At 39.0% G+C, this 12,360-nt stretch overlaps 1 protein-coding gene across 1 annotated transcript; it reads right to left on the reverse strand.

Moving 5' to 3' along the window:
• Positions 1 to 943: 943 nt before the first annotated feature.
• LOC124290504 (ribosome biogenesis regulatory protein homolog) lies at positions 944 to 12,357 on the reverse strand. The gene is made up of 10 exons (XM_046727221.1): positions 12,084 to 12,357; positions 9,836 to 9,908; positions 9,291 to 9,329; positions 8,330 to 8,368; positions 7,216 to 7,317; positions 4,187 to 4,265; positions 3,119 to 3,226; positions 2,776 to 2,930; positions 2,067 to 2,203; positions 944 to 1,128 (listed from the first exon to the last, which is right to left on the reverse strand). Exons 1-10 carry the CDS (start codon positions 12,245 to 12,247, stop codon positions 981 to 983), a joined length of 1,044 nt encoding a protein of 347 aa, XP_046583177.1. The 5' UTR covers positions 12,248 to 12,357; the 3' UTR covers positions 944 to 980.
• Between the last annotated feature and the right edge of the window lie 3 nt (positions 12,358 to 12,360).

Raw genomic sequence — 12,360 nt, forward strand, 5'->3', positions numbered from 1 at the left:
AGCGAGTTTGGCTTGTGTGTTCTTTATCCATGTCTATTGAGGCTGATAGGGAGGGTGTGAAGCGAGTTTGGCTTCTGTGTTCTTTATCCATGTCTATTGAGGTTGATTGGGAGGGTGTGAAGCGAGTTTGGCTTCTGTGCTCTTTATCCATGTCTATTGAGGTTGATAGGGAGGGTGTGAATTGTAAATTAACACTGCATCACCAACATTTCAGCCACACCTAGACTTGACAGTGTTAGTAGCGATCCATGCTCAGACCGCCATTATATACACAAAAAGATGCCTTGTAACATCTTTTGATCTGGAATAAAATGTTGCAATGGATTTCCCGCCTGAGAAACCTTGGGATATGACCTATTTTAAAATTATATCATATCATAACCATCCAGAGAGTTGCAGAAGGGAATGAGGTTTAATGTTGTGTTAAAGAATTGAAGGTTTATGAGCACGCCATGACCCCAGCAAGAGGTGAATGTCATAAGTCACTGTTTCAAAGAGTGTTTTGCAACAAATTTCACTAATTACATCCAAGGGTATTGTGAGGTGTTTGTAAAGTTTGTGGTGGTAAGTACTGAAGGTAGGCCATTACTTCCTCTATGCAGCAAAGGGCATGTTTATATGAGTACTGGTACTTGTGAGTGAGTGGAGTGAGGTCTTTCACCAGTTTTAGCAATATTCCAGCAATACCACAATGGGGAACACCAGAAATGGGCTGCTCACATTGTACCCATTTGGGGAATTGTGTATTTGTTGTGCCAAGTAAACTGTATTAAGAGTCTGTTGAGCTTTATGCTGCACTCAGCAATATTCCAGCTACATGGCGGCGGTCTGTAAATAATCGAGTCTGGACCAGACAATCCAGTGATCAACAGCATGAGCATCGATCTGCGCAAATTGGGAACCGATGACATGTGTCAACAGTATTAAGACAAGAAACCGGTTTCTTTCCATACATTTTATTTACAAATGTTTACAGAGTATTATTTTCTACCCTTTCCCTTCTTCCCTCCCTTTCCCCCCTTGCCCATCCTTCCACCTTTGCCCCCCTTCCCGATCTTTCCACCTTTGACCCCTTTGCCGCCACCCTTCTGCTTCTTCGGTGTCTTCTTGGATCCATTCTTCCTGGATCTACAACACAATGAGGTCAGTCTCCAGATAAGTGCAGCATATAACAAATGAGGACATTTTCACGTTTATATCAAACGTGGAAGGCCATTTTATCCTTACCAAACTTTGAAAACATGTTCAGGACAGTCAGCCCAAGTCCTAGAAAATTGCAAAAACGTAACCTGCTCTATTCCCTCTAATTTACTACTTTGAAAACCTATAGGGGAGGGTATACCCTGTTATAGCATTCTTTACAATGATGTTTAATTCAGCTGCAATACTTCGATGACAGTTGGAAGGTATTTATTCATGCATTTGTTTTATTGTTTTTATGCACATGCATTCAGGGTCAGAGGCTTATATACTGAATAAAAAATCTTGAATCCTGAAAATAAATCTCCTTCATTCATCATTCCTCCTCCTCAAGGATCAGGCGAACATGGACTTGGACAGCGCGAGTACGGTTGTATGCCACTTTTATCAATATTCCAGAAATATTATGGCGGGGGCACCAGAATTCAACTTTGCACATTGTACCCATTTGAGGAATCGAACCCGGGTCTTCAGCATGAGAAGCGAATGCTGTAGTCAAAAGACTACCCTACCAACCCTTGAATATGGAGTGAGCTCCTTTCATTGGTGAATGGGAGGGAGTGGAACAATTTCTTTTCATATCATTTTCCATACAGTCAAATGTTTAGCAACAAGGTGTCAACATAAAAAACATGGTTGTTGAATTAACAGGGTTTCTACTAATCTACTACCAAAGCCAATTACCTGCACTATGTGAACAGAGGCACATTGATTTCAACTTCTTCCCATACAGCTGCCAATATTGCAAAATCACCAACATTCCTATACACAATATGTATTGTACACAAAAAGTGCAAGTCTTCACCAACATGTTCAACACAGACTCTTGTTTCCAAATGACATAAGAGTAACCTGGCTTCACTTACTGCTGTACTTGTTCATCATTTATGTGTGAATTCGTGGCCTGGACAATGTTAAGTCTGGGCTGTTGGTTACAGATAGAGTTGAGAATGTCCATCTGTCTCGAGGACTCCACCTTCAGATCACCATAGTTGGATTCAAACTGTTAAGTTAGAAAAAGCAGACTACAGAGAATGCATAGTTAATATGAATTGAAGTTAATGTCACATTGTCAATTGTCAGCATTAAAGCTTTGTTTGTTTCATTGTTCAATGATGCAACAATCAATATTCTAGCTACATGACAGCAGTCTGTAATTCATTGCTTACGAATGCATACTGCACATTGCACTTACATTATCAGTTCATCAGCGTACAGTTGCACATATAAAATGGCTTTCTATTTGTAAGATTTGCAATGGTGCATCCAAAACTAAACAAAGGCTGCTATTTCATTTCTACATTGTTTCTGCAACAGGCCTTGGTACCAGTGTGACAAACACCACAAGGACATACCAGAGCTTTTTTTGTTGCAAAGTAAATATATCTGTTTACATAAATATCATAATATATAAATAAACAATTAAAAATTCCAACATATCTTTGCTTTCACTGTATAAAAATGACAGCACTGATTCCACTGAAGTTATCTCATCATTGATAAAGATTACTGTGGTAACGAGCAAACGAGTTATCTCCCCTAGACAGGTTTTCCACTACATTATAAACCTCTCACCTTCCTCTTTTTGCCAGAGTATTTTGACTTCTTTTCATTGGGCAGTTTGTCTGTGAAGTGGCCAATGGATGCTGTGGACTTTCTTGCTACTGCTAGGGCTTTAGATAGATGGTCTTTAGAGGGTTTTTCTGTTGGTGTCAGACCCACTCCAGGAACTGTCAACAGACCAATCTCACATCAATACCTGACTAGGCCATGTTTTTTGAAAATTATCAAGTACACATTTTGTGTAATTTAAAAATGTTAATACTGTAATTTACCTGACCGTAATTAGTGTCTGTCCCATGATCCCCAATATCCCTATCAATTCTCATGGGGGGATATTAAATCTTTTATAACAAACCTTTTGACATCCTGGCTCGGCTGTAATTGCGGAGTCTCTGAAGTTCATTCTTGGCAGTTCTTTCAGATTTGGCTTTCTTTCTCTTGGCAAACTGGTCTTCATTGGGATCTGGAAACACCAATGAAAACATAATTTAGACAAACAGAATGACAGAAAAAAACAGACAAAAACATATGATAAACCAAGTATGTTCATAGACATCAAGTGCACAAAAACATCCACAAGTATACCAAAGTTGAACTATTCTAAGAATCAACGTGTTGTTTTCTGGCAACTGGAGACCCTACAGTCAGAAATAATTCCAGTCATCATAGTACACACAACATTGTCTGGCAAGTCAGAACTTGCCTGTCTTCCTTACCTTCATTACTCATCTCTCACAAGATACTGGGACCCTATTCTTCAGAGTAAATTAATACTAGCTACATACATATGAGACTTGTCTGTATGGATAATACTAGAAAGGAGTACATTTCTGAATATCACCTATGCCTTGCTCATCACTCTTGTCTCATTTTTATCTTACTCCCCCTCATGTCTCATCACATGTCTCTCATGTCTCATCACATGTCCCTCATGTCTCATCACATGTCTCTCATGTCTCATCACATGTCTCATGTCTCATCACATGTCTCATGTCTCATCATGCCTCTCATCACATGTCTCTCATGCCTCATCACATGTCTCTCATGTCTCATCACGTCTCTCATGTCTCAGCACATGTCCCTCATGTCTCATCACGTCTCTCATGTCTCATCACATGTCCCATCACATGTCTCATCACATGTCTCATGTCTCAGCACATGTCCCTCATGTCTCATCACATGTCCTCATGTCTCATCACATGTCTCTCATGCCTCATCACATGTCTCATGTCTCATCACATGTCCCTCATGTCTCATCACATGTCTCTCATGCCTCATCACATGTCTCTCATGCCTCATCACATGTCTCTCATGCCTCATCACATGCCTCATCACATGTCTCTCATGCCTCATTACTCATGTCCCTCTCATGTCTTTCTAATCACTCACGTCTCACTAATGTAGTAACCAAAGACCAACAAACCTGCATTTTGTGGAACTTCAATAAGCCAGTCCTTTGTGTCATCATTCGCCCGTTTATAACCCCAGCGAGGTCGATATTCCTGATAAAAATGTATTAACACATATTATTAGACTATTGGTCAAGTTCCTGTGATAATGTGAGGTAATTTGATCTATTTTATCTTGGGTTATATACTGAAACACTTTGAAAACACATAGTTGAATTTTACTGTTGAAAATTAACATTTGTTTGTTAGTTTGTTGCTTGACAATCACTCAGCAATATTCCAGCAATATGGTGGTGATCTGTAAATAATCAAGCCTGGACCAGACAATCCAGTGGACAACAGCATGAGCATCGATCTATGCAACTGGGATACAATTACATGTGTCAACCAAGTCAGCAAGTCTGACCACACAATTCCATTATTCGCCTGGGGTTGCTGCAGACTGATTCTGAACTAGATTTTCACAGGATTGAAAAGTAATAAGTGACAAGAGGCCAGGTAAAGTAGGATAGTGCTAATGAAGATTAAAACGCAGAAGACATTATCTAAGTGTTGCATGCTTTCACACATTCTCTTCCCACAGAGGTTACTTGTCATATCTTCCTACGAACCTCCGTTCTAATACGGCCCTTCATGGTGCGAGTGTTCAGGAATCGTGATTGGTTGCAATCAGATTTAGTTGTGCAATCAGCGACATTGTTTCAAAAGTGATCATTCGCAAGGACTCGGTAATTTCTGTATGCTTCGAGAAAACTGGAACCTCTTCCAAACGTTTCTTCTAGACAGAACTCAGTCATGTAATGGCGGATCAATGGCGTCACCATCGCCCTCGTTAACAACGGACAAGCTTGCCATTAAATGTCTTGTGTGTCACATCAACACAAGTCCCCGGCAGAGAAGAGGGATATTTGTGGCTCCATTTTTACTTGCATCGATGTAACACGTGTTCTGATTGGATAGAAAGAAGAGAGGTAATTCGTGTTGCGATGTTTCGCCGCTAGGGGATTTTACGAGAACCGGGAAATATGGCCGTATTAGAACAGCGGTTCGCAGGAAGATATGACAAGTAACCTCTGTGGGAAGAGAATGGCTTTCACACCTCACTGTCACAAACCAATTTCTTTGATTTATGTCATTTTGCTGTAAATTCTTCCATAATTTTGATAAGGATTATCATAGTGTATAAGTATATATCAAAATCATTAGAAATATTCAAGCTACATCACAGTAGTCTCAATAATCAAGTCTAGGAGAAGCAGCAGTAGCTGGATGGGTTAGATCTCTGACTTTGTGTGCTGGTGATTCGAATCCCAGATGAAACTCAACCTAATAAAAGTACTAGAATCTGTATAATACTGAGAATGTGTAATCCCAAACATAACATGTTACATTAGACCACTTTCTAAATGGCATTGTTTATTCAAGTCTAGGAGAGATAAACATATGGTTGAAACATGAGAACAAAATGCGATATAAGGATAAACCATGTCATACATTGTGACAATCCTGCTGTCATCATAGCAATAATCCCTTACCAAAGCCTAGCCAACCCTAGGATCCATTCTGCCCTGGAATATCTACAGGGATCTAAATCACCATTGTTGATGGCCAGTTAAGACCTTGTATGTTCGGTGTCTAATACTTCACCCACTAAGACTGACTATCTGATCCATTAAGTTGCCTCTTGTGATCAGTATATGGACAAGTATATGGACCGGTATATGGACTAGTATAGGGACCAGTATATGGACTAGTATATGGAATATTATAGGGACCAGTATATGGAATAGTATAGGGACCATTATATGGAATAGTATAGGGACCAGTATATGGAATTGTATAGGGACCGGTATATTGAATAGTATAGGGACCATTATATGGAATAGTATAGGGACCAGTATAGGGACCAGTATATGGACTAGTATAGGGACCAGTATATGGAATAGTATAGGGACCATTATATGGAATAGTATAGGGACCAGTATATGGAATTGTATAGGGACCAGTATATGGAATTGTATAGGGACCAGTATAGGGACCAGTATATGGACTAGTATATGGAATATTATAGGGACCAGTATATGGAATAGTACAGGGACTAGTGTATGGACCAGTGTAGGGACCAGTATATGGAATAGTATAGGGACCAGTATATGGACTAGTATAGGGACCGGTATATGGACTAGTATAGGGACTAGTATATGGAATATTATAGGGACCAGTATATGGAATAGTATAGGGACCAGTGTAGGGACCAGTATATGGAATAGTATAGGGACCAGTATATGGAATAGTATAGGGACCGGTATATGGACTAGTATAGGGACCAGTATATGGACTAGTATATGGAATATTATAGGGACCAGTATATGGAATAGTATAGGGACTAGTGTTTGGACCAGTGTAGGGACCAGTATATGGAATAGTATAGGGACCAGTATATGGAATTGTATAGGGACCGGTATATGGAATAGTATAGGGACCATTATATGGAATAGTATAGGGACCAGTATATGGACCAGTATATGGAATTGTATAGGGACCAGTATATGGAATAGTATAGGGACCATTATATGGAATAGTATAGGGACCATTATTTGGAATTGTATAGGGACCAGTATATGGAATTGTATAGGGACCAGTATATGGAATAGTATAGGGACTAGTGTATGGACCAATGTAGGGACCAGTATATGGAATAGTTTAGGGACCATTATATGGAATAGTATAGGGACCGGTATATGGAATAGTATAAGGACCAGTATATGGACCAGTATATGGAATTGTATAGGGACCAGTATATGGAATTGTATAGGGACCAGTATATGGAATAGTATAGGGACCAGTATATGGAATAGTATATGGACCAGTATAGGGACCCTAACCTAATCCAGAATCCCCATGATAATTTCTTAACAATACAGATCATATCAAAATGAAGTTGTATACAAGAAGACAAATTGCTGCTGGTGCTGATAGTGGCCACCATCAACTACAGCCCCACACCAATACTCATTTACATGTTACCAAGTTACAACATTACCTTGTGAACTTCATCCCAAACCATGCGACCCTTCTTCCTGTTCGCGATGCCCTTGAGCTTGGCATACTCTTGCCATCTGCTTGGAGCCCGTGGCTTGGGAGGCTAGATAAGAAACAGTTCGATCAGTGTGGGGCATAAACTTGGCCCATGGAAAAGAAGTTAGTATATTGTATATTTGTTGTTTAATGCTGCACTCAGCAATATACCAGCTATATGACGAGAGTCTGTAAATAATCGGGTCTGGACCAGACAAACCAGTGATTGACACCATGAGCAACAATCTATGCAGTTGGAATACATAGACACAGCCCATGGATTGGGAACCTGCAAACTGGTCAATACAGGACATTAACAGTTCATACATATGGTGAAACCCTGTTATCCCTGGGGAATTCATCCAATTGACAAATTTCAATATTACTAAACATGGAGGTACACATTGAGGACCATTACATTTAAGAAACATGGGTTTCCAGATTAGCAGGGCTTAGCCTAACACAGAAACCAGATACATATGTACATTAAAGGTTACTACGCCTCAGTCTGAACATGCATGGATGTAATGGCGTGTAATTATCTGCTGGAGCTGACCCAGTGAGATTACTGAGTGAGTGAGTTTGATTTTCATCGCTTTTAGCAATATTCCAGCAATATCAATCAGCTTCACACATTTGGCCCATGTGGGGAATCGAACCAAAATGACGAGCTTAACTTTAACCACTAGACTAACCCACCGCCCCCACTGAGGTTAGTATTCAGCTGGATTGAACATTCAAAATAGAACCAAAAGGTGTTGAAATTTGCCCAACAGAACACATGAAAAGCAAATATTCAACAGTGAGTTGTGTTTTCCAGGTTTGTTTGTTGTTAAGCATGTCACTCAATTATTCAAGCTATATCATGGCAGTCTGTAATTAACAGCCTAGAAAAGACAGTCGGGAGATTCATAATAGGAGCACTGATTCACACCCTGGGGTTACACTGACATGCTGTAAACCAAGTCGCTGAGTCTGACCACATAAAGTTACCCCTCATGACAAGCTGAGATTGTGATTGAGAGATACAAAAGGTATTAGCCATTGGCTAAATATGAAACATATAACCCCACACTTACAGGTTTTTCTCGTGGAATGGGGGTTTGTGCCTCTGGAAGCTGGAAAATAAAACCCAAAGGAGAAGTTAATGATGTGCTTTACCTGCAGCAACTTTTGAAACCGTGTCTGTTGATCAAACCAATCAAAAGGTATCAGTATCCATTCATGTTTTTCTGAGGGGAAAATTATATGCACTGAAACCTCTCTATACTGCCGGGCTTATTCAATGACATTGTGTGTAGAGATGTTAGGTACTGAAAGGAGATTATGCACAAACTTGATGACCACAGCTACCTGTTATTATGCTGACGTAACGGGACAGTTTTCCTACGACAAATCTTACAACAAAAAATGGCACAAATAATTTCATTGAACATTGAAATGAGTTTGTAAAGTTTGTGGTACTGAATTCTAAAGGTAGGCACAATGACACATGGGCAAATTATGGAAAACATGTTATGTACAGTTTGAAAGATGGATAAGAAAATATAAACATGATGAAGAGGGAAATGGTATTTTGAGGATTATATGTTAGTATTACTTCTTTGCCGGACAAAAAACATTAATCATGTTAACAGGGCCTCTTATATTTAATAAAGGTTTGAGTGAATGACTAGAGTGAGTGAGTGAGTGGTTTTGTGCCGCTTTAAGCAATATTCCAGCAATATCGCGACGGGGGACACCATAAATGGGGAATAACTAAAAGCAAACTTGCTGGAACTGTAAATAGGTCTGAGTGAGTGAGTGAGTTTGGTTTTACGCCGCTTTTAGCAATATTCCAGCAATATCACAGCGGGGGACACCAGAAATGGGGAATAACTAGAAGCAAACTTGCTGGAACTGTAAATAGGTCTGAGAGAAGCTGCTCATAAAGTCAGAGTGTCTAGTTCTGCCACAGAGACAGTACCGCCATGCTTCCATCATATCCATAATCTGGTTGAACCACGAACACCATGAATTGTAGTTTGCCTTTCGTCTCACCTGAGCTACAACAGCGTCATCAATCTTCTCTGTTGGAAGCTGAAATTACAACACATTGACCATCAACCAAACGGGAAAAATGGCAGGGGTCTGTTGATGATGTTCAAAGCTTTAAAGTTTGGGATGTATCACCATGAAGACAGAAAGTGTCCAAATTATGTGAAATCTGATGTTGGAGATTTCTGAAACTGTGCAATATCTGAATTCTACAGAAATCTGGTCACTCATTTTAGCCATATCACTACACTTAATGTTGTTTTGTCAAAATTATAACTGTTTACATTAAAATGTTTCACACATCACTAAAATATAATTAATGACAATGTTTTGAATTTAACCTACTAAAACAGAACTTTATAAATTCGTAATTGTTGGTAAAAGAGGAGCCATAATAATATTTTGTACTCATACAGCAGACATGAAAGTGGCACTTCTATTGTCTAAATTTGTCTGGGCCAATAACAACATTAAGTATTCAGGTGATAAAACAGAAATCACAGAAATCAGCTATTTCCAGGTTTTACTAAAGGTGTCTGATCACTCACCTGCCACAGCCTATTTAAAAGCAACTGTGTGTTATCTCTGCTAAGATTTGTCAAGAAATCTTCACGGTTCGCCCTGAAACAAGATACAGTTTGTCATTTCAAAAGACATATACTAAATGTTTACTGACTAAACACATCTCACTGGTCTGAACCTCATAACAGACAAATGTAGAAGAAAACTAGCCCATCTAAATGTTCACTAGAGTACTAGTTAATGGATAAGTGTCCATGTCCGTGTCTATCCCAGTTCAATATTACTTCAGTAGATGGCTGAAACTGAGTTGGAGTTGAAATACTGTGCACTGGTAATAACATAAATGTGAGAGAGAATAGTTTTACACCACTATTCCAGCATTATCATGACGGGATGCATAAGTAATTGGCTTCAAAACATTGTAACCATGAGGCAAATCTAAATAAGGCCTTTATTGTGATGAGCGATTACTTTACCACATTACTAACCCACTGTATAATGGAGGCACCACAATACTAACCCACTGCATTGCACTGATCATGCATTTAACATGTCTGATCCCCATAATCTTTACTCTTTAATCATTTTACTTCCTTTTCATTTGAGCCAAACTTTCAATTTTCTTCCAAGGCATACTTTCTCAATTTAAAAACCATCAGTGCAGTAAACATTGTGAAGCTGAAGCTTTGAGAGATGATTTAAATTCAAAAGTTCAAAACTTTAAAAAAATTAAAAAATAATTCCCAAACCATGTCAACAAAATGGCAAAATCTTGAACGATTCCTGATAATTTTGGGGTTAAAATACGTGTTTCAATGAACACTGTATTATGAGCACCAATATGAGACAGTATATGAGGAAGAATAAAAGGAGAACAATATGAGCTGCATTATGAGGACATTCCCACTATGTCATACAAACACTTCCTGCACAACATTGAAGCCCATGTGATGTCACCTGAGGCAAGTGCCATTGTTTATGCCAATGCTCTCCAAGCAGTGAATAAGTACCAAGTAGGGTGAGAGGGTAATGTAACTGTTAACCTTCAAGTGTGCATCTCAGGCAGTTTGCGTTGTTTACTTCCTTTGAAACAGAGAATGAAAATCTTGTGTATGCTGATCCATTGATGATAGTAATAATACAGTGCTTTGAGCATTGAGTATTTTTTCAAGAACTATGCATCACCATCTTGCTCTAATTTTTGCAATATAGCACGGTAGAGGAACTGAGAAATGGTCTTAATGTGTCAATAAGTGATGCCAAGGGCAACCATTAACATAATTAACAGCTCAATTGCTACACATCGTAAAATTTCGTATGCAGACAAACACCTCTACTTCCTGGTATCTTTTTTAATGTGCTGAACAAACTAAAGGGAGTGGAGATAAAATAGCATGTAAATAGACTCCAATGACACCTCCTTATAACTATACTGGAAAAGTAAAACGCGAAACATTATGGATGACAACTCCTTCTTTATTGTATATCACAATGTTTCTGGGCTATTGTGATATACAATAAAGAAGAAGTTGTCATCCATAATATTTGTGTTTTACTTGAACACCAACTTCTAAATGCCTCTCAAGAACCCTATACTGGAAAAGAATAAATCCACATATAAAACAAAACAGTGGCACACTGTCTTGATTTGATATTATTAAAATATATTTCCATTCAGATCATCAAGTCGAGCCACTGCAAGTGCTCAAAACACAAATTAATGCGCTGAACATAGTAGGCATTAGCAAGACTGCTATTTAATGGCCTACAGTGACCATATCCACTTGTAACCAGTGAGAAGTGTTATATAAACCACTAGTAAGTCGCAACTTAAGAGTGGAAGAGCTGAACTTGACATGTGGTCTCTAAGCATTATAATTTATATATTTCTAAACAACCCATTTTCACAATAATCGCTAATCTCAAGCCTTCCATTATCTTACCCACAGACGTATTTCATCGCATCTCTACACAACAAAATATGATGATTATTTCCAGACATGAGAAACGACTATTTGCGTTTCAAAATTGTATATTTTTAGTGTTCAGCCATACTTTAGCCTCTACAGTCTTAGAGCTCCGAGCGGAGTGCTGTGCTCATTTGACATACGAACGGTGGGTGCGTCTTGAAAGAGCACAATTCACTACGTACAACAAGGTTGAACGGTTGGACTACGACTAAATCATGTTTATGACTATATCAGTGTTGATTTCTTTACACGGTTTCTACACCTGATGAATCAGACAGACATTTGTACAGTACAAGACCCAAACCTGAAAACTTTTAAGTCGATAGGATTGGGATCAGAAGCCAAAAGATTCCCTTCATCTAGGTCAAGATCGATGTCCTTTTCAACCTCAATACATTTGTATTTTGATTCTCTTTCAGCTGCAGCCTTGAGCACGTTTTCCACGATGTCCGCCATCTTTAGCTTCATGCCGTCGTACAAGATGTTAACTAATCAATGGTTGGCCAGCATTGCAGCATCGGACCAATGACGTGAATTTTAACAGCTGCCCGTCGGCATGCCACGTCTGTCTGTTAGTCACT

The sequence above is a fragment of the Haliotis rubra genome, unplaced genomic scaffold, assembly GCF_003918875.1.
Source record: "Haliotis rubra isolate DU_JTF1 unplaced genomic scaffold, ASM391887v1 Scf468, whole genome shotgun sequence".
Taxonomy (NCBI): domain Eukaryota; kingdom Metazoa; phylum Mollusca; class Gastropoda; order Lepetellida; family Haliotidae; genus Haliotis; species Haliotis rubra.